This window comes from Botryllus schlosseri, chromosome 6 (assembly GCF_051294905.1).
Source record: "Botryllus schlosseri isolate E-star chromosome 6, Bs_hap1, whole genome shotgun sequence".
Lineage (NCBI taxonomy): Eukaryota > Metazoa > Chordata > Ascidiacea > Stolidobranchia > Styelidae > Botryllus > Botryllus schlosseri.
Window position 1 is genome coordinate 23,517,380 of NC_137241.1, and position 24,077 is coordinate 23,541,456.

The 24,077-nt window shown below is 40.4% G+C and overlaps 3 protein-coding genes and 1 long non-coding RNA gene across 4 annotated transcripts in view; 2 read left to right on the forward strand and 2 right to left on the reverse strand.

Moving 5' to 3' along the window:
• Positions 1 to 5,241: 5,241 nt before the first annotated feature.
• On the reverse strand, positions 5,242 to 9,260 carry LOC145440402 (cytochrome P450 CYP12A2-like). Its single transcript, XM_080318005.1, has 6 exons — positions 8,532 to 9,260; positions 8,293 to 8,471; positions 7,707 to 7,923; positions 7,439 to 7,642; positions 5,993 to 6,493; positions 5,242 to 5,655 (listed from the first exon to the last, which is right to left on the reverse strand). Exons 1-6 carry the CDS (start codon positions 9,191 to 9,193, stop codon positions 5,442 to 5,444), a joined length of 1,977 nt encoding a protein of 658 aa, XP_080174131.1. The 5' UTR covers positions 9,194 to 9,260; the 3' UTR covers positions 5,242 to 5,441.
• Positions 9,261 to 14,587: 5,327 nt separating this feature from the next.
• Positions 14,588 to 24,077, forward strand: part of LOC145440416 (ubiquitin carboxyl-terminal hydrolase calypso-like) — a 66,709-nt gene continuing 57,219 nt past the window's right edge. Inside the window, exon 1 of the mRNA XM_080318023.1 lies at positions 14,588 to 14,592. The gene's annotated coding sequence lies outside the window, so the exon portion shown is untranslated. The remainder of the gene's footprint in view (positions 14,593 to 24,077) is intronic.
• On the reverse strand, positions 16,150 to 23,146 carry LOC145440449 (uncharacterized). The gene is made up of 2 exons (XR_013915543.1): positions 23,106 to 23,146; positions 16,150 to 20,684 (listed from the first exon to the last, which is right to left on the reverse strand). It is a non-coding gene; the product is annotated as an uncharacterized LOC145440449 (long non-coding RNA).
• On the forward strand, positions 16,546 to 18,024 carry LOC145440442 (cytochrome P450 10-like). Its single transcript, XM_080318053.1, has 2 exons — positions 16,546 to 16,723; positions 17,655 to 18,024. Exons 1-2 carry the CDS (start codon positions 16,587 to 16,589, stop codon positions 17,929 to 17,931), a joined length of 414 nt encoding a protein of 137 aa, XP_080174179.1. The 5' UTR covers positions 16,546 to 16,586; the 3' UTR covers positions 17,932 to 18,024.

Sequence of the window (24,077 nt, forward strand, 5' to 3'; positions counted from 1 at the left end):
TTTGATATCAAAGATATATTTTCACACTGTGTAATGTTTCGATTCTCTGTTGTGAATACCACCAGTAACGACGTTGATGTTAAATCCTCACCCGTGGTTATTGTAAGTGAATCCTAAACATCGCAACAGTCGGTATGGAAATCGAACGCGTGCGTACTTTTAGATAGGTGACACTAACAAGTTTATTACATCCGTGAAATACTCTGAAACGTCGATTCGTGATTGTGTTAGCTATATTCATCTTCCATATCTGTGGACACAAAGATATCTTGACTTTGGTTACAACTCACTCGAAACGAATTGTCGCGGGCAATCTAAAAAGGCACACGTCGAAGACGAATGATTTGATTTCAATGAACTAAAAAAGTCCTTTTGTTTTGATGTTGGGTTTAATACAATTTGTACGACTATAACGAATCCGATTCCAAAAGTGCTATGTTACATTTAACAAAAAGTTTGATGACTTGTATTCTGATATTGATAGATGGGTAAAGTAATATGACTAGTTTATAAAATACCGATCATGTTCTTTGTCATGTCTGTGTTCAACAAATATGTGATCAAGTCTTACCATTCGATATTAACTTTCGCAGTCGGTGTAATTTGTTGAAGTAACAATACCGACGAGTTCGGTGTAATTTGTTGAAGTAACAATACCGACGAGTTCAATAATATTCTCCATCGATGTATTCGAATAATCTGTCAGCTACAAGTGGATTAAAAACTTGATGTCGTTTTGTGGTTAACTCAAGTCAGTGGTCGCGTTTGTGTTGATTTCAGGAATGATCATGACGTGTTGGCAGGGTAAATTAGTTTATGTGGTTGTAACTATGACCGTAAAGAGTTGCTGACATTCCAATAAGACGAGTTGGTGGTATATGCCTAAAACCGAACTTGATATGTTTGTTGGTTGTAGTGATTACTTGTGTAGTCTTGTCTACTTTTCGTAAGGATACTTTTTGTTTTGGTTGGGTAAGTTACAAACGGATTGACTTGACAAGGTTTTTTGTATTTTACTCTTTTGTGTATGGGAAGATGTTGAAATGTTGAGACGTAATACTATTTCCGTTCACTCGATTGCAACAAAAAATAACCTGATACTTTGTTCAAGGTTTCGACAAATAGATTGAAATATTCCGATTTAACTCATCGCGTCACAAGTCGATCGCGGTATGCACAAGTGGTTGTCAAGTTAGAAATATTTACAACAGGTGTTATTTCATTGATTGATTCTATTGTGTGTAGTAACACATTAAAATATCGCGATAGTATTTACTGAAGCTGATAAACGGAAAACTCAGTCGTGAATGGAGTTGTAAGTTTCAAGGATTGTTTCAAAGTATGATCTTGAAATGTGACTGGATCAAAGTTGGTAGTCATGTTTGTCAATCTATTTCAATTCAGACTATGTCAAGTCCAAATATTTCATTCTGGGTTATTTGGATTTACCTTTAGTACATCTCGCGAGTGGATTTCCGACGCCGTACTATAACATTCTTAATAATACGGATTCGAGGATTTTCATGATAGAGTTGGCAAGTGATAAGATGCGTGTTTTTGTTAAGAGTTTGATTTCATGTTGATAAAGACAATAACTGTATAATGCACATACTTGTGATTCTTGATTCTTGTAGAGTTATAGTTGTGAAAACAGCGGCGCGGGTGTGCGAATAATTCAATGTGGCTGAAAGTCGGCGTCAGTAATATTCGGGTTATGGTCGAATCAAAAGATCACGAAAAGATTTCTCGAAATAATTAGAATTGTACCGAATTAACACATTCAGATACGAATTAACTTGAGCTGTGTAGTAAGTTTCATTTCGAGTTGGCAAATTGATACATTGATTGAATATTCTCATAATTCTTATCGCGCAACTAAAATCAGCCACTGTTCGAAGTGTCAAAACATATAGCGACCACCAGAAAGCGTCAAATTGTTGGTTTACGAATCACCGTCTGCGCCGGCTCTGTGACAAACTTATTGCGGAAATATTACCTTGTGAGCGATCGGTATGTCTTTAACACCAAGTCACTAAAAATGGTTATGTTCGAGACATTATCTTGTTAGCGATCGCGGGATTTGCAATCTATTTTACACTTTTTGAAGTGTTAATTTACGAGCGCGGTTATTTGTTGCTCGCTTTTCGTGTCGCTGCTGAATACTGAATACTGCTGAACGTAATAGCACCGACTGGATTAGTGGAATAATCGATACGATAGTGCGCGCTCCGAATTTCCAAAACGGACGTATTTAGTGGGTCACACAGATCCAAAATACAACCGCCAACATCTGGTTTTCAAAATCGCACAATGCACTGCGGATTAGTGAATTTCCTGTTTAGTGATGCCTATACCCGAAAGTATGATATGCGAGAGATGTCTATACCTAAAAGTACGATTCACGACCGCACCCATAAGAACACATGGCGAGTCACCACAGATCCCGTAAGAATACATGACAGACACATTTATCGTCGTTAGCATGTCGCCGCACGTATACCAAAAAACATTTACATGTCACCACGAGTTTTCACGTTAGCATGGGACCGCCACCTATACCCGAAAACGTTAGCATGCGGCCGATCCCTATCTCTGTAACGCTATCATGCGACCGGAGCCTATACCCGAAAACGTTAGCATGTCACCACGAGTTTCGCGTTATCATGCGACCGCACCCATAAGACGAAAACGTTAGCATGCCACCCCCGCCATAAGACGAAAACGTTAGCATGCCACCCCCACCATAAGACGAAAACGTTAGCATGCCACCCCCGCCATAAGACGAAAACGTTAGCATGCCACCCCCGCCATAAGACGAAAACGTTAGCATGCCACCCCCGGTTTCTCGTTAGCATGCCACCCCGCCCATAAGAAACAATGGCGAATCACGAGCGATCTATATAACTACTGTCGGTCGACGGTCGTTGTCGTCGTTGCAGCTTTGTCTTTCTTTCGTTCGTTCGTCGTAGGCGTCCTTATAACAACCAAATACTTGATATCCTTTAAAATAAATGCAGCTTTGCTATTTGCTATAATCTCTATTATACCCCTTGTGTCGATTAATCTAACGTTTAAGTTAATATAAGTTTGTTTAAAAGCTTAGCTTTCAAATTACAACTTCTCCGAAACGAGTTCTTAGGCTACTTTTAAACAGTTTTTTTTTCGTACTACGGTTAGACCACTGTGACGTACGTCGAAGTAGACCATGAACTCGCTATTGCGACACAATGCAGAAATATACGCATCCGACTTCTTGCATTTTAGAATTGAGACATGATGGATTTGATGGATAGTATTTTGCGCGAGAATCTTGACACAACGAACCACCGCGAGCATCTTGACACCACCAGGGTAGGCCTACCCTGAAAAGCACCTGAGTGCCATGGCACACCTTTTGAAAAGCGCACTGCTCTAGAGCAGTTGTCGTCAACCGCTGGTCCGCAAGGAGTTCGCTACTGGCCCGCGGAAATGTATCTACTTTTGAAAGTTATGTGAAGGTTCGCAATGATAGTAGTCAAGCTGCTGATAAAAATTTAAAATTAAACAAGTTTATATTTTTATTCAAAACATGTGTGTTAGTGGCGTAGGCAGTGACGTATATACCTCTTCTTTCCGAATCCAACATATCTAGACTTGATTAATATTTCTTGGCGTAATCGCATAATAACAATTGGATGCAAGCTAAAAGTTTCCACCGAACAATCCGGCGAAATTATTTTTCACTTATCATATATCAAAACCAGATTAATTTACATATCGTTGATCCGAACGCACTCATTCAGTTATTGTTGATATACAATGTTCTTTCCAATTCTCTACTAGTTGCTGACGATTACCCCTGACGAGTGTCAGCCGAAAATATTCGGGTTCATTTCAATATGAATATACTATTCAATTGTAGATTGAAGTTCTGTACCTCCAAGAAGCTCTTCAATCAGTAATGAAAATGGATCAGAGGTAGGAAAAAGTGCTTTTAGCCCTTGATTACCAAAGATTAGAAAGGCGTAGCCTACACCGTACAGTCGCTACACTCACTTAAATGAAGTAAATCACCGCAATCGTATCATTCATGACATCGCGAATTCCGCTACGGACATTTTGTTTTGGAAATCATGCATGCCGAGGTCGCGTATCTATTTGAAACCAATATGACGAGATCTCCTGCTGTTATGTGATATAATCTGCCCGCGCGTTGTCGACTTCAATTTGAGTGAAGAAGAGCTGCAAAACGTTTTAATGTTGCACATTTGTGTTTTTATGGAGACCGGTCCGCGAATTTTTTTTTGTACAGGTCCGCAGAGCAAAAAAGGTTGCCGACCCTTGCTCTAATAGAGGACTCGTGTGGCAACCATGAAGTCACATATTCATAACAGAAGATGTCATTCTACCCAAAATAGTCTCCCAGTCCCCACATCCTGGTCTTGTGATGAAACATCACTGCATCCTTCATCATTCTCATTTTACCGGATTGGTATATTTTCTGTAACGCCATACAGAGTTGTAGTCGGATACTCGACTTGATTCGAATAAATATGACTCGGAACCAGTCGGTGCGTAATTCCTTTTGCCTTTTTAGTAGCGACATCATTTGTAAAAAGCCCTGTGTCTCCAGCTTGCGGCAATTTCTGACTTATTGAATAAAATATTATCTGACCAAAATAATGAGACGAATACCAGGAGGCTTTCGAATAATATAGGGATTTCTGTAGGGGTATTTCAAGGATATTTGTGTCCCATGTGAGATTTTGATGATAACTCGTCAATCATCTCCCCGTTGACGTAGCATCTGCTGCATTGGAAGGGCATTGCGATTCGAATGATAAAGCTAAAACGAAATAAGTTCTACTCAAGTGTCAGTTTGCCTAGCCGCTGTTTTAAAGGTTCATCCATTAGATTTAAATGAATTTGATATGTGATCGCGATATTCGAAAAATGTGAATAAAAATGTCCGTTTGAAGCCATTTTCAGAAACACAACCGTGATCAGAATGCTTTTTATAATCCGATTCCAATATAGCGTCGTAATGTTTTAGCTTAGCTGGTCGATATATAGATTCAGTTAAGTCCGTTTCTATCACTTAGCTCTTAGCGAATCTCGCATCCCTGCCCATTTTACCTTCTATAGACGGATATTAGATGACGTTAAAATGCCATTGGTAATAACATTCATCCGTAGTCAGCTCATGGTTCTATGATACATCCCTAACTTCAAGTCATAGTACCTACAGCAGTCAAATCAAAATTGCTTCAGAAAATTGTATTTAATAATTTACAAATTGTTGCATAACTCCCTCTACCAAGAGAGCAACAAAACTATATTACGAGTAATCTATGTATAAGTATGTATAAGTATGGTGCATGAGAGATATTTCCTGCAATATCAATGAAAATAGAAGTAAGTACATCAACGCATTTATATATATAGTATCAAAAAAAGGAATTTCAACAATTTAAAGGATGAAAAGCGAATCGCGATGGTTTGTCGGCGTTGTTGAACAGCCGGACTTTCGTTCCGATATCTTCGTGGTGATATTCGACGCGGAAGTTCAAAAGGATTGCTCGCAGCAGCAGGTCCAGTTCCTGCTCCGCGATCCGGCGACCTGGACATTGACGCGCGCCGTGACCGAACGGAGTGAAGACAAATTGCTTGGTGCATCTAAAAAATCAAGGAATACGGTTTTCACTCAGGTAATCAGGCAAGTACAGTTGTTTTAAGTTGGAAATCTAATCAAATCATTGATTTATTTTGAATTTGACTTCATATCACTTCATATCATTTCATATCAGTGAACTGCCAGTCGAGTAATGGTTAGAAAGGAACCAAAGTAAGTTTATACTGCGACAATGAAGACATCGTATGTACTGCTGGTTACGCATCTGTTAGCTTGTGACGTTTACTTAGAAATGCGTGATGTATAGTGCATATGTAATATTGCAGGGTTTCCAACACACATCATCAATCTAATAATATTCAATATATTATATCTTATTACTTGTGGGGTGAAGATCGCGAAACCCATCTCTCGGGTAAGTACTTTTCCGCTTCAGGATAGTATTCTTCGTTTTTTGTATGCATGAGATGCTGTGTGTATCTAACTACTGTTCCGGCAGGGACTTGATACCCGGATAGCACCAGGTCCTTGGTGGTTTTTCTCATGTTGACGTAAGTCAGTGGGTGCAGGCGGAGGGCCTCGTGAACGCATCCTCTCAAATATCTTGAACTTTCGGAGGTGGTTTCCGGAATCTCGGTGTCGCTATCTTTTATGAGCAATTCGCGGAGTTTCTCCTGCTTTTCCGGATTCCTCGACAACTCGTACAGGGTGAACGTTACGGCGTTGGACGTCGTGTCGATTCCTCCGGCTAGCAACTCGAGACACAGAGTGGTGGCGTCATTCCTTTTCAAGTCCGTCTTTTTCAGTAGATGTTCGAGAAAGCTGTGAGCCTGCTTGGTCTTCGAGTCGGTGCTAGGCGAGTTGATTATTTCTTTTAGTTTTCTGCGAGTGAAGAAATCATAATAAAATATATAACATATAAGTGAAGGCTTCAAGGTATCAGTTCAGTACATGCCACAAGCATGTTATTGTACATGTACTTCATTTATAGATCATGATTAGCCAGTAGCATCTGTGCAATACCTAGCGAAACTGTTATACACATCTCGCAGCTAAAAATAACTTATGATGGTGACGTTACAATGAGGATTTCACATATCCACATATCTGTATTACCAAGAGAACTGGCTGCAATCCAACGAATCGGGAATCAATCATTACCGACAATGATCTCAAAATCAAAATGGTAGCCAATCAGGAACATGTATTACTGGCTCCAACCAATCAGAATCCTTGGTTCGTGATTACCTGCCCACTTCATCCATTACCCGACAACTCGCCAATGACTAGGTAATTTCCAACGTTTTCCGCGAAATGTTAACGACTTTGCTTTAAGCTTTTTGCAGGGTCATTGGTGTTTTAGCAATAATCTACATAATGAGCTTTTATATTTCGTAAATTTTGGACAATCCAAGACTGAGTGTGCATTTTGGGCAGTTGTATATTTTGGCAGCGCAATCAGAAAATTTCCTAACGATGACTCTGGATGATGTCTTATTTTAATGTCAGTACTACACTAAGTAAACGTGGTTTTTGTTCTTACCATGTGCATTTTCCTACTTCGCTGATCCCGGATTAAGGATAGCAATTCCGGAAATCCAGATACCGGGATTTCAAATTTGATCACAAAATCTCAACCGTATGACACCAGCAAAGCAACAGCCGCATATAGCTATCTAGCGTCCTGCCATATAGGCTACATATCTTACTATTTATGGCTATAGACCAGACCATAGAATCATTACTGCAAGTTCGCTTGTTGGGGAATTGAAGATAGCCGATATACCAGAGACATTATGCATAATATTTGCAACGTATGATACATACTTGTCAACATAATGTCCGGCGCAGTCAAATTCGTCGCGTTGCGATTTGCGAAAGATCTTCCACTCCTTCGTTTGAAACACTTTCCACGTAGGCATGCCGAACGTGAGACGGGCTCCGTAATCGAAAAACACGTCCATCGCTGTTCTCAGTCGATCTGCTACCGGGTCTGTTTCTGCGTTCATTTCGCCTTTCACCAATCCGAGTCTGTGTAACAGTCGTACATTGACATCTTGTCGTTGTACGTGGCGGAATACCGGGATGCACTTACCTCGTGTCTAATAGAATTACGCCGACGGACTCCAAGGCCCATTTGTTTAGCAAAACTTCATATTCTGGTATTTCCCCCGTTTTCAGACATCGCTGTACTTTCATCAGCTTTAGAAAGTCGTCGATAACCGCCTTCTGAGCGCCGACATAGGATCGCACGACTTTCGGCTTCATGATTGCCGAGTTTACGGCGGAACGTAACTTTCCCCATTCTTCGCCTGAGGTGAAAACGATACACATTACTGCATTGCACGTACCGCGAGATTTGGTTGAAAAAGTAATCTCAGCCGTAAAAAGTAATCTCAGAACTTGCTTGGTTATGGAGAACGATGCAGCTAAAAGTCAAGTTGGAGTCGTCATATATTTTAGAGTTCTTAAACAATATATTTCGAATGGTTTGATGAATGCAATGCGGATGGTCTCAATGACAAAGAAGACTTATTGATGTTTGGAGAAGTCTATATTCCATGGGTTTTTGTTAAACAGCTTAAATGCTGTATAATACCGATGTATAGGCCGAGAGGAAATGATGAATCTCTATTCCTTGTCGAATTGGCAGTGACTGAAAGTCGGCCATAATGCCATACCTTGTACCGCTGTTATTCCAGCTGGGATACCCTCCTGCTTCCTGCCCTCGACAATCACGTCCAGATGGGGCCTGATCGGCATGCGTCCCTCGTTACGGGCGATTAAGTTGAGATCGTCGGGGTCACACGTGTAAACGAACTCCTCCGATAAGAACCTCTCTTTAAATATGTTACCGTACCTGTTTACGGGAATAATGCGTCATTATTGAATTTACTGTGATTGATAGAATTTGTCGTACCTCTCATGACGAGCCCTCATCGCTACGTTGAATTCCCTGGCCGAAAACGGGCCTAGGAATGTGTAATCCAGCACCGAGCCCAGAAGAGGTAAGCCTCTGGGTCCCGGTATAGCTGAGTACGATTTTGTGCTGTTAATCGAGGCGGAATCCTTCGGTCGTAATAGGTCGGCGATAGCACGTTGTGCTCTGCGTAAGGGAGATTTCTCGTCCAGGACTTTGTCCGCCAAGTCGCGTAAAGTGTTCTGACGTAAAGCCTGGCCATGGTAAGGAAGAGTATGACTGGCTCTGCAAGTGTGTCGATCTTCTGCTTTAGCATCTGCCATTCTTTGATTTCGTTTTCTTCCGGCCAACATCGCGTGAAACGGACACGCACTTTCGCTTTCCTGCAGCGACGTGACTCCACTGGATCGTCTTTTCGCCTTGACGCGGGCCGACTCATCGTAACGATTGTCCACGATTTTTTTCGTTACATTATGGTAGTTTCTTGACGGAGTTACGGTAAATGGAATACCAGACGCAGTTGATAGCGTTAAACTCAACCGCCTATTCCCGCCTCCCGACGCCGAGGCCGTGTGATCGATGCTATTCTTTGCGAGCTGTGGGATTATTTCATTTGTCAGGATATCAACCAGTTTCTTCACTGCTTCTCTTCTAAATGACATGGCTGCAGTTGCATCAGCTCGAACTGTGACTATAAGAGACTAATCCAGAAATGGTGATCTCGTGCTTTTATCCTGGCTGGCTGCCGAGAGAAAATCCTCAGTGTCTGCGTCGCCGCGCAAAAAAAGAGAGATTGCGCAAATTTGCTCTTTCTTTCACCTGAAGTTTAGAACGATTTGGCGAGCCGTATCTGATGCGTTTCACAATTTTTATTACCTGATAAGTAGAATAAACATTATTTTGGACAATGCACACTGAATTGTGTTGGAGACTTTTTATCCACGGCGAAATCCAGACGGCTTATTGTTTGAGGTGGACCGATTAATGTTCGTATACCATGAGTACATTCGTAGATGTCCGCCTCATTATATGTAATTTTCACATGTATTTAATGACCGTAAATAGCGTAAAATTTATACCGTTAGGGTAAAAGGCGAAAAATACCATAAACCATTGTTAAAAGAGAGAGCACTTTTGAGATATGATATCATTTCAAATTACAAGGCTGGATTTTAGATGGTGTAGGCATTTATTTAGAATTGGGCTTAATGATTCGTGTAATCGAACTCGAGACGAGTATACTGATAGTATGATAATGATTAGATTAGCGTAGTAAGAGTCGATTCTTTCTAAACACACATTATATATCCGTTTCGACACTATTATCTTCCAACCATTCAAACTTCGATTGACTTTATCACCGCATCATGTTCCGGAGGACACGACGAAGCACTTCTTCTTTTCGAAGTATACGTCAAGTAGATTTGGCCTACTCGCGCTACTTCCTCAAGGGGTTATGATTTTAGACAGCTTCTACTTCTACTTGAGAGTTTTCAGATTTATAGGCAAAACTAGGCGTAGAAGACCTTCTTTATTACATACTTGTCAATTGATATTTCCACTTCTACTTGAGTAGAAGTTTACGGCGTTCTACATACTGATCTCGAGTACCACCGGTGTCTACTTTGACGACTTCTGTGTCATTACCGCTATTTTCTTTGAGATCGTATGAAATGAAAAGGTGTGATTCGATCTTACAATGTATGACGTCAGTGTAAGTGATACTCCAATACTCAAGTCTACTCGGAGCTTAAAACTCGACTTGGATTCTAATCAGTCATTTTCCTCGATTTTGCCAAGCGTTATTCGTATTTTACCCCAACTCAGTGACCTCCAGTCGCCATATTGCTCGAACTTATGTAATATATTATATAAAGTGTTGTACGTCGCTACATACAACACCTTGCCGGGTTCCATGTGTGAAACGCCCATTATTCTGGACCCGTACGTCAAGCGAAGCCGCCCAAAATATGCAGACATATGTTTGTACACACCCATGTACCTCGACAATAGACCGCGACCTCTGACACGCAGACGTCTGAGTTGCATAATCATATCTACACCAGCATGGATATGTACATAAAACGGTCGACGTTGACACAAGAAAACGGGGTCAAGCACTGTCTGGAACTTCCGACCCTGTCTGACACCGATTCGATTCATGTAACCCTACAATATGTGCATTGATCGGGGTGAGATCCACACTTCAGGGGCATTCGGGAATGATATCCATATAAAAACCTGCATGCACGCAGTTCGGGCGTGATTTTCTATTATCTGTCATTTTGAGATTAGCATATAGCAATTAGCCATCCACGTTTAACAGAAATGTTTGAATATTGCATGTTTATCAAACACTAGGTCATTGTCGTTTGCTTTCAATGGCGTATATGCATATGGGATCGTGGCGGTGGTATTCCTGAAACAACTTTTATCGCCAATCGTCAGTACGAATCAATGCATAATATCCCCGTGTTTCCCATATCCATCGCATCGATGAACATTTGCTATTTCCCCATTCGAATAGCGTCAATTTGAGGTCTTTCTACGAAGGATGAAAGTAAATATTCAATGTTTATAATTCGGGGAATCGTTATAACGAGATGCCAAGACTCGTGATCCAAACTATTTTTTATGCTATAGATATTCCTTACGGAGATTTTGAGATGTTTGTACATTTTTTTCTAAATTTCGTATGTATGCTTACAATTATTGTACGATGACGCGCAATAGCTATTAGCGTCTACTGAAAATCGTTCACAGTAGCCCGTTTAGCTATGTCCCGTCGAAGTCATTGTGTACTGGTACAACACAACGATAGCGATATAACCCAATTCTTTCCAGACTTGACAAAACGTTACGTATTGCTCGAGTAGATTCGAGAACCCCAGTCACTACACAAGCAAACATAATTGGCTGAAATGTCGCATTTATAGGCTATTAATGCATTCCGTAAATTGTAAAGCTTATTTACAATATTTATCAGAAGTCAGCAAGATGAGCACATCCTGAAAAGATACGATAACCGCACATTGACCCATACCGTTGAGTCACATGAATGAGAAAGATATGGATAATGTTTGCGAAGCCCCGCAAATTAGTAATGAAACGGTATCGCACTGCGGATGGAGCAATTGGGACCGTTCATATTACCACCACAAACGGTCTTGAACTCATTTAGGTCAAATGAAGAGGTTGGTTGCGTCTTGCTATAAACTGATGTGCGAATTTCTATTATGGGTTGCTTCTCCGTCATGGCTGATTAATACTTGTTCGCGGACTAGGACGGCAAATTGTTTAATCATCCGGCAAGAGCTCCTGCAATCCATTTGTGGAATTTCATACTTTAGCTTGAATTTGGCTATTCATTTTCAATTGGATACTAACGATGGATTTGTAATTAGTAAAATACAGATTTGATACGTTCAAGTGTGCACGGAACTGCCCGCGCACGGGTATAGCGAGGGTACCAATGCGTACCACGGATAAATCTAGCTTTGAAAACAGGTTACATTTCAATGCAAGACGAATGTCATCTCCGAATGTTATATATGCGACAATTACAACCAGCCTGGGTCCTTGAAGTTGGGAGCAACATATTTAAGTTGAGCGGAATGTGCGAATGCCAAAAAGTTTGCATTTGCGTACTATTGTGACTGTATCTCGAGTCTTGTCGCAGCTATTCAGAAATGGACCGTGACATTGAGCTTTGCATCAAAGCCATTCATTTAAAATAATTTTCCGCATATCGCCTCTCACTATTTGGCGGGGTGTGATCTGGTTTTCGATTTTCGAATCAACTTGATTTACCATGCTAATGACTACAAAAGGTTCAGCACACCCCAAACCCACCCAAATTATCCCAAAGTTTCGCGCCTCCTCATAAAAAGTAAGATCAAGACGTAGTTTTATAAACTATTCCACAATATGGGGTTTTTGGGATTGTACTTTGGCCTTAATCTACGTAATTTAGTCAACATCACCCGTTTCGACTCATATATAGCTTGTATAGTGTATTGTTTAGTATTGCTGCGCTGTCTGCGGAGAAGTTCTTGCAATATACAGAAAAGAACGAGCGCTCTATCGGGAATGGATTCATAATGTAGCGGTAGATCGCTGTCTGATAATAGATTACAATAGTTTTTGTTGACCTTGGCGTGTCGAGATGATATTCAAGTGATTTCAGAAGGACGTTGTTTTTCAGCATAGCGATTGCCGCTATCTAAGTCGGAAGCAAAACAACAACTTCTATCTTATCATAACAGCAACAACAAACGGCATTGTTCTCAATGACATCTGCGCCCAAAACCTTTCATCATAAACATATATACATCCGAGATACAGTGTAATTACCAACAATCACGCGAGTACTCGCACGTACCCGATGCCTCGCCGCGATATTTGCAACATTATAGCCGTTGCAAATGCCTAATCGCTAATGATCACTTAAATCCTGGCGCACTTGAACCCAGCATGAGCGCAAGACGAGCAAAACAGCCACGTGCAGAACATGTGCAAAACGAGCAAATGTCACGCGCGTCGAGACAACCTTGGAAATGAATAGCGTTTCTGTGAGAGCGCATATGTTTATAAATCGCTCGCTACTAAAGATTATCATCGGCGGTCATTTTCGTGACCCTCGGTCAAAATGCAAAACGCTACAATTGAGCCGAGTGCTATGAATAGATCCGACCATTATAGTCCCCGTTAATTATATATTAGAAGTATAAGTTCGCTTGTGAAATTTTCCAACGTTTATCATATGTCGCTACAAGATTGATATGAAATATTCTCGTGCCTGATATAATTGACAAGGGCGCAGTTTGACAGTAATCTCCGTAATTTCAGGGTGCAACTTGATTTGAAATCATGCGAACAACACGATTGCTTTATAGCGACCTTTTATCTCTCTTCGGAACATGCATATAATAAATTAACCACGGTATTAAAACAATTTATTGTACGGATTAGAAGTCATCTCCTACATGACTGAAACGCATTGCGCAATGTCGTATAACCCTATACGCCGCATCTGCATCAGCTGCAAGTTGCGTAATATTCTAAATCGTTTTATCAACTATAATGTTATGATGTGCGTCTTGGATATCGGCTGCTTACATCAAACTTGGATAGGATATCTATATGCGTCATATTTAATAAGGACTAAATTGATAGTCGATCAAACAGAGAGGTAAATGTTGCGAAATTTTCGGAAGCGTTTTAATCTCGGTGTTGTAAATGAAATATCCATCTGTAACTGTTATGAGTTACATATTGCATGTCGAGCCACGTTACTACATTGATGATATCATAAGGGATTCGAAAATCGGACGATAACATTCAGTGCGAAAGCCAACCGAAAACACTAAACAACAGCGGAACAACCGACAAGATAATGACATAGATATTCAGAAGACCTACTTTCGTCATGTTGTACAACGCCGCTGAATCCACGGTAAATGCAAGCGACGTGAGTTCGTGCACGTCATTGCTACTGATTATATATCATATACGGAAATGATAAGTCGAATATAGAATCATCTTTTTGCATAATAACATAATAAAAAATGTTGATTATCACCTTCGGGTGAGCTCTATAGTGTTAAAAGGTTTTCGAAATGATCAGATATAGTGCATTTCGCCCCGATGTGGTCAGCACTGGAACATAAATTTCAAGAAAGGTCAAACAAACATTTTGAACGACGTTGTATGGTCGACGCAGCTCCATGATCCCGCGGTTAGACAGGACCGCGGGTATACTCGAGTCGATGTTTCACGCGACCACATATGAAGAAATGTTACTGGTAAACTAAACTATGGTCAGTGACCATGACCATGGTATTTCTAAAACTGATTAATCGAGTCTGGAACATATAATAGACTTTGGACTTGAATTCGCATGGATTTGAAAAATGATTCCTGAATTGGTCTCGATTGAAATTCGACGAACGATAATTTTGTCGTGTAAATTTCGGGACTAAGCAGATTACAAAAAAACAGTACTCGCTCATTTCAGGAGCATAGAATTCTCGTGAGTCAAGTCGAATCCTGTTGTATTATTGTATATATAGTTACTGGATTCACGATCCAGGTCGAATTCGGTTCCCATTTCGATCATATCATATTGAATAAGCCCGTGTTATCGGACCATTGAGACAATTCGCAACACATATATAGGCTTAATGGCTGTCGTAACCTATAGTGGTTCGTTAGAGCAGTGGTCGCGAACTTTTATCTGTTCTTGAACCGTTTAGCGTGTGATAATTCTGCCGCGGCCCACTACCTCTTCAAAGTTCGTTCTGAACACGAACCTTATGATGTCATATGATGGCACCGTATACCTCAAACGGAACCCCGTCAATGACGTCTCTAACTATTGTAACATTTGAAAAGCGAAGAGATCACAGTTTATAGATTCAAGATTGAGGCCATATGTGAAGTGTACCGTTTGCCATCCCAATGTGCACAGCTCTGGATATGCATACCTTTGGGAGTGTCACGCCTCGTAATATGGTTCTCTGTTATACAAGACTTCCTCATAAAGTTAATCGTATGGAATACTGATGGGCCGAAGATTGTGCGGTGATTGTGCACGTGCACGTGCACATGCACGTGCATATGCTTCAATCGGTTCTAGTACTACTAATAATAGATTTGCAACGATTGTTAACTGGACTCAAATTTTCTCGTTCAAGTACCAAATCGTTTCAGATTGCAATACACATTGGACTGTTTGAAACAGCAGTGGTTCTCAATTGGGGGTCCGCGAAATTTCCAAATTTACAAAATAGTTGATAACCTATAATTAGTATTTTTTCAATAAGAGAGACGACGAAGCAGTTTCGCTTCATAACTGCTAAAACTTCAGGACAGAAATAGCAGAATGAACGTCTGAGATGAAATATTCTACTGCTCAACCTCATTTTAATTGTCAATAGCCTACTGATACCAACATATATTGATGTTGGGAGATGTTTTGTCGGGGTTTTAGAAAAAATTATTGTAAAAATATATTTTCTCCCATGATATACATAACCGCTATTCCAGAATAACTTCAAGATAGAAATGACTAGGCTGGACATTATCTGTTCGTTAAAAATATGTTTCCCAATTTTATGTACATATATGTTGCGATCATACCCAAAGGTGTCGTCGGAAGCGTTACGCTTTATTGTTATACATTCGCCACCACATATCTCTGTAGAAATGGATTTTTGGCACTCCTTCATATCTAATCGACTGTGCGGACATTCGAAACATAACCGCTTATTTCAAGAAATACAGCTACGGAATTTGCTTTGAAATAATAAAAGTCTTCCCAATTTTAAACATAAATCGTATGATGTTATTTTCATGAAAAGTCATTTGTTGTTGTTTGTTTATCACTAACCTACAGTTAATATTTGCAGAAGACAGATCGTGGTTGCACAATAATTGAGCTAAAACTGGGGGATCCGCGGGGGTCCTTGACGGTACAAAGTAGGTCCACGGAGACAATAAGGTTTAGAACCACTGGCTGAAAACCTATATCACCCTGTCACATTTTATCGCTTGAATACCGTATTTCCACGAGCTAGAACTCCGCATGTCATCTGCCAGCATTGACGGCGTCACCAAATTATTATTATTATTATTATTATTTGCACAACACAGTGGCGCTTATGGACTTTTTCAGGCTATGTGCACCACGACACGAATGTTTGTAATTGCATCAGTTCTTTGCTTTTCGTAATCTTGGGGACAACTTTCATACTCTTCTCTCGGTCATTGGCCAGGCTCTCTCGCTCCCATGCGTCCCCATCGTCGTCTCTGCTGCCGACTTGTAGCACGGCTCACTTTCAGTCTGGGCTTTTCAATTCACTACCATAGTAGTGAGATCGGCGATGAGGAGCCCAGAGAAACCTCCGACACGTGGCGTCACCAAATAAAAATCTCCGTGTTGTTGATTTTTAAAACTAGTGAAGGGCGGTGACGAAACAAAGAAGTGCCCACACTAACAATTTCGAAAAATCATAGAAACAGATCCTGATAGCCGGTCGACTGCTAAGAACTGCGATGGACGTGTTTTTCGATTACGTAGCCCGTCTCACGTTCGGCATGCCTACGTGGAAAGTGTTTCAAACGAAGGAGTGGAAGATCTTTCGCAAATCGCAACGAGATGAATTTGACTGCGCCGGACATTATGTTGACAAGTATGTATCATACGTTGCAAATATTATGCATAATGTCTCTGGTATATCGGCTATCTTCAATTCCCCAACAAGCGAACTTGCAGTAATGATTCTATGGTCTGGTCTATAGCCATAAATAGTAAGATATGTAGCCTATATGGCAGGACGCTAGATAGCTATATGCGGCTGTTGCTTTGCTGGTGTCATACGGTTGAGATTTTGTGATCAAATTTGAAATCCCGGTATCTGGATTTCCCGGAATTGCTATCCTTAATCCGGGATCAGCGGAGTAGGAAAATGCACATGGTAAGAACAAAAACCACGTTTACTTAGTGTAGTACTGACATTAGAATAAGACATCATCGAGAGTCATCGTTAGGAAATTTTCTGATTGCGCTGCCAAAATATACAACTGCCCAAAATGCACACTCAGTCTTGGATTGTCCAAAATTTACGAAATGGTGCGTTATAAAGGTTCATTATGTATAGATTATTGCTAAAACATCAATGACCATGCAAAAAGTTTAAAGCAAAGTCGTTAACATTTCGCGGAAAACGTTGGAAATTACCTAGCCATTGGCGAGTTGTCGGGTAATGGATGAAGTGGGCAGGTAATCACGAACCAAGGATTCTGATTGGTAATATATGTCCTGATTGGCTACCATTTTGATTTTGAGATCATTGCCGGTAATGATTGATTCCTGATTCGTTGGATTGCAGCCAGTTCTGTTGGTAATACAGTATGTGAAATCCCCATTGTAACGTCACCGCCATAAGTTATTTTTAGCTGCGAAATGTGTATAACAGTTTCGCTATGTATTGCAAAGATGCTACTGGCTAATCATGATCTATAAATGAAGTACATGTACAATAATATGCTTGTGGCATGGACTGATACTTTGAAGCCTTCACTTATATATTATATATTTTATTATGATTTCTTCACTCGCAGAAAACTAAAAGAAATAATCAACTCGCCTAGCACCGACTCGAAGACCAAGCAGGCTCACAGCTTTCTCGAACATCTACTGAAAAAGACGGACTTGGAAAGGAGTGACGCCACCACTCTGTGTCTCGAGTTGCTAGCCGGAGGAATCGACACGACGTCCAACGCCGTAAAATTCACCCTGTACGAGTTGTCGACTTTTTCCTATAGTTCGCTATTGAAAAGTCCTTACACGGTACAATCATTGTTAGACTTTGTTATATTGTCCACTAGAGACTTATAGTTGTATTAATGAACTGAACATGCATGGTGCAAAAGGCCTCAGTTAGCCGAGAAGCACCCCCTCCCCCCCTATACATATATACATACATACATTACGGAGCCCGTCCAAGATAAGTGATGATATTCACCGGCTATTTAACTAAGCCAACTCACACATGCCTATACGTTCGGCGTGCCCGCGCGGATAGTGTTTCAAACGAAGGAGTGTATAACATCTTTCGCAAATCACAACGAGATGAATTTGACTGCGCCGGGCATTATTTTGACAGGTATATATCATACGGGTGTGACTAGGGTTAGATTTAAAACAAAAATCAATTTAAAACAAACATGTTTTAAACTAGGCCCTTGTTTAAAACATGTTTTTATTGTTGTTGTGTTTTTAGCCATGACGTCACGAATATTTAATTGTGATGTCATAGTGGATTGACATTGACAATTGAAAATATAGGGTAAATATGGCTTCTTCGACGAAAAGGGCTTCCGATCGCTGTCATAAACAGACCGACAATATCTTTAATCAGGACTACATCGTTATGCAGCATTTTTACGGTCGGCGGTCATCATAATCAGAACACCCATTCCATACCAATTATCAATATCTACGTGCAAAAACTGTTGAAACGACGACGATTCCAGCCACCCCACATCGTATACGTCGACTATTTCGGGTGCAAATCGTCCGTAGTCTCATACTACAAGGTTTTTCGGACGTATTTACACAATTATGGCATAATTATAGATAGCGTTTGAAAAAAAAACTTAAAAAAAAGGCATTTGTTTCAAACAATGTTTAAAACATGTTTTAAGTAAAGTGTTTTAAAACACCGTTTGTTTTAAATGCAATCGTAGGTGTGACACGGTCCATTGCAACTATTAGGAACATATCAGGTATGGGTATCTCACAGTCACTCACCATTTAACTTGAAGTAATATTTCGATTGTTACGTCTATAGCTACACATAGTCAGATCTGCATGTGGCAGGACACGGCATAGTTACATTCACCTGATGTTTTGCTGATGTCACGTGGTTGGGATTTCCGGGATTTCCCGGAATTGCTATTCCGTTATCCCGGGATATTTCGCGATTAGCAAAGTAGGAAAATACACATACACATGCAAGAAACACCAACCACGTTTAATTATTGCATTACTGACGTGAAAACAAGACAACATTGAGATTATCACCGTTAAGAAAGTTTCTGATTTTCTACCAAAATATGCAACCGCATAAAATGCGCATTCAGTACGGGATTGTCCAAAATTTACAAGATGCCGCGTTGCAAAGGTTCATTATGTACATTATTTATTGTTGAAACATCAATGTGCCCATAATAAGCTCACAGGAAATTCGTTAACATTTCGCGCAAACCGTTTGAAAGTACCGAGCCATTGGCGAGTGGACGAGTGTAGTGGGCCAGGGAGTTTTAGATATCCCTGAGTGGACGGGTGATCACGAATCCAGAATGCTGATTGGTTGGAGGCAGTAATAAAAACTCCCTGACTGCCAAGATGATTTGTGATCATTGCAGGTAATTATTTTTTTCTGTTGCGTTAGTTTGCAGTCAGTTCTGTTGGTAATGCAGATATGCGAAATCCCCATAATTAATGTTGCCATCGAAAGTCCATAATACAACATAACAAGCCCGTATAAGTTGTTTTCTAGCTGCAAAATGTGTGTAACAGTGACACTGTGTATTGCGCTTCATTCGTTGTGTTGTTCCGATTCTCAAGACATTAATTGCCGTGGATATGGCAATAGCACTGCAAATTCTTGGGTGGCAATCTCGCGGTATTTCGCCGCTCGCATTTGAATCGTAAATCAGTTCTACAAATAATGCATCTGCAACAATTGTGATCTGGATTGAAATTTTCTTTTTCAAGCATACCATATCGTTTTAGATTGCAATGAACGTTTGACTTTTTAAAACCTTTTTCAATCCATATCATTATATCGTTTGAATACGGTATTTCCAAGAGTTATAGTGGCTCCGGATGCCATCTGCCAGAACTGACAGAGTCACCAGATAATTCCCGGGCTGCGGAGTTTGAAAGCTAGTGTAGCACGATAACGAGACAGAATATCTAATGAAACTAATGAAGAATTTATCAAACTGAGTGGCAAAAATTATCTCTCATCGTCTCATTGTGCTCAGCCGTACTCAGGCTAATATCCAAACTCGTGATCCCGTGCATTTGAAGTATATACTTATGTATCTTGTAAACTAATATACCGCTTGCGTAAAGCAACGCCGCGTTCATATCAGCCCACTCGTTTCAACATTTTGTTATTGAAGGCAAACTGGTAAACGCGGCAAAGTGAGCGTTCGTCTGTGCTTGAAGTAATCTCTATACGTCATAACTCGTATGACAGGGGGCTCGAGAATGCGAGAATGAGTTTTTGAGACAATGACCTACGTCATAGGGCCCCTTTATCAGCAGCCATGTGATAGACCGTCCGTCGTTCGCATTACCAAATCTTTCCAACAATATTGGAAACGTTTTAGCCTCTCCGTCACAGATGTCATTTCGCACCAGACTGGTGTTAGCAACCTACATCGCTGTGCTGGCGTCATAACGAGATATTAGGATTGAACTCACACTTGAGACAGAGGCAAAACTGACGCAAAACAAGATCCTCTGTTCAAAACTTACTTTGCTACATAATTGATGATGCAGAATTGTGCCGACAACGCGATTTTATGTCTATCCCCTGGTATTCGTTTTGCATGGTGGGGTGAATGCTGTGATTCCTGAAAACATCAAATATATACGATTTTCGGATGTAGTCGCATTTTGCCTTTGATCCTTGGCCGAAAACGAAATGATTACTATAGTCGATTGCCGAGAATGACTGAACAATGCGGTGAGAGTTCATAAAACAAAATTAAGAATTTTGCTAGCCGATCATTTGGTGCGATAAGTTACTTCATCACACACTACGATGGTACACAAAGCAAAGCATGAATTTATTCTGATTTGTATTAGATTTCTTTTACTTGCGACATTTCGGCACTTTCGACTGTAATGCCGACCCTATTCATGTTGTCACAGTACGTGATTGCCAAACATTATTCTTTGTTCCATTAATAACATTTATCAAGTTATTTTTAAATATACATGAGCGGAATGACATATCCTTAATGAGTATTCAGAACAAATTAACATTTCACAAAACATGTCAAATCCCGAAATTTTGGTCGCGCTACGCGACGATGTTTGCTACATGTTTTCATAAATGTAGTGAGTTATTATAATTCGTATAAAACGAATTGCGCGTACTTTTAGATCGCCAATTTCCCGTTATTTAAAACACTGCCGTCACGCTTGCTAGGGTTATTTTCAACAAAATGTTTCGCATTAGGTATTATATCCCGCAGCGCACAGCGTGTGAAAATCGAAGAAGGAGGCTCTGTATATCACTTTTGATCGTGAGAGCCCCTTGTACATACAATATGTTTTGAAGCTTTGTGAACGAAATGAATAACTAAATATACTTGTATTTGAGAGATACAAAATTAAATCGTCAGAATATTTCTTCATCGTATCATAAAGGTTGATACTATCTCGTGTTGTGGTTCACAACCTCACATGAACGTTATGTAATATGAGTTGTTTTGTTTGGAATACATTCATGTTAAAATTAATAACTGGGTACAGTACTAAATTCAATGTGAGCAGATATATGCATCCCATTCTCAGTTGACTTAGTTATAGTTACACAAAGCACTAAGACAAAATTGCCAAAAATATTGCCAATCGCCGATGTGAATTCGGGAGGGTTCAAACTACAGGGTATGAGACCGTACCCGATTGTTGTTATAACAACCTTGATTTGACCCCGAATATATCACGCACAATTATTATATGGTTTATTATAGTCTAATGGTCGTCGAGCGGGATTAAAGTGCGAAATATTTCCAATACAAAAGTCCCAAAAAGACCGACTGAACTTTGACCTCTTACCAAGACCGAAACTGCTGCAATCCAAGCCCCCAATCGGTTAGCTCGAAGGGCGCCCTAAATTACTTCGGTGAATGAACATAAATTAAACATCATGTTTTGACGACTCCCCCACGAAAGAATACGCATAATTATAGAAAATAGAAATAGGCATTTCGGCGTCGGCCATTACCATGCCACGATGCACGAAGACATATGAAGTTCCGGTTAATATGGGACTCCGAGATGAGTGTCAAAAAGAACGCCAGCGAGAAAACCTTAGCCGAAGAGGATTGCCCTTATGTTGAGCGTAAACCCCGATGTATATAAGTCTAATTGTCCATAGGTGATTAAATCGCTCGTGCCGAATTATCATGTCGTCGCAATCTGCACCCCACAGGACAAATAACATCCATCAGAGAAAATTATTCGCCAGTGACAAAATACCAATTTTGAATCGTGTGCTTACTTTAGTTTAATGCGTTTATGCGTTTCAATATCTTTTGACTATATAGCGGACAAGAGGTAACAAAATTACATGTAACGATTTAATTGTACCAACGGCCACGCCCGAATATGTTCAATTATCAATTACGTGGCCTTCATTTTCCAATCCAACAGCTGACTCAGCGCTACTGGTAAATCTTATTACGTGGGCTGAGAGGATAAAAAGTTTATAGCGACATATATCCAATTACAACCTATTTCATTCATGCATTATAGAAAACTTTTGCTCCTAGGCCGACCAGGCCACATAAACTTTGCTGACCATCGAAATTACGCGACGGGGTTCTCGGGAGGCGAAGCCCTCATGAGTTTGGTTTATCACGCTATGGGTGCCCAAGACAACCGTTTTTTAGGGGGCTGACGAAGTGCTGTTACGGCCCTCCCTCTCACCCATTGTCCTTATTACAGTCCTTACAATATGAGGTGGGGGGCGCTGAAGCTCGATAATTTTAGAAAGGGGGCACTGGAAGAAAAAAGGTTAAGAACCACTGGTTTAGAGCAGGGTTTCCAACCTTTTTCACACCGAGTGCCCCCCTTTGAGAATGTTTAAAAATCAATGAACCCCCTAAACCTTTTAAAGTTATTCTTAAAGTTATTAAGAAACATTATTATCATTAAAACAATGATTTACATCAGGGGTGTCAAACTCAAATTGCGTCGCGGGCCGGATTCAAAGCTTCAAATCACCGGCGTGCCGGACCAGTCAAGTGATTCCAAAATCTTACCTTCTGCCCTTGCTTTTCACTTAAATATTTCATTATCATGCATATATGGATAATACACGGCTTATAGAGGTTTTATTCTTGCAAGTCGCAACACCTTTATTCGCGAACAATGGAATTGGCAAAAATATGATGATTGTATGGCTGAATATAGTCAAGAACCGATAAAACAGTGGCGCTAACGTCAATATGCTCCCTTTGCTGCAGACGTAATAGGGCTTTAACCAAGCGTGTGCGCTGTGAGGAATACAAGATATTCAACTGTAAACGCGGACGTTCGAATTTGGGATATTAAATCGCAAATCGGGTTTCTCTCAAAGTCCGGGGACCTATTGGGTGGGAAGTGACACAGCAGTGCGATCATAGATATTTGGATTATATATTGATGTACCTAATATATCTCTTCTTTGTATACTACATATAACGGTGCCGTTTTCTCTTCTGTGAAAAACTACTTGGTCCGTTGTTCCATAAAACTCTGAAATCCATGCGCACTTTTTGCTTTCTCGAATTAGAGAGAATGAAACCACAACGCCGTAATCGGTGGTTATAATGTGGCCAGGGTCGACTCCAGAACGACCACCCAAGTGTTGGAGGTTTGTCTAGGCTCCTCCTCACAATCTCATCCGCGTAAGCCAGGGGCGGGCAACATACAGACCGCGGGCCGGATCTGGCCCGCGACGGGATTTTGAGCGGCCCGCAGATAGTTTCTAGCATGAAAGTGAAACTCTATAATCTGAAAGTATTGAAAATTATTATGTGTCACAGAATGTATCCAAGTTTGCCAATCTGATAAAGATGATCATGAAACTATACTTGTTCTGTTCGGGTCTACATATACATTATACATTTGCGAGCAAAAATTTTCGACTGTTAACATAAACAGGATAAAGCTCCGTTTCAATATATAACTGATATTCACGTGCAGTCTTTACTAAGAGTTTCTACGTCTGACAAGCAGTCAGAGTTCAAAGA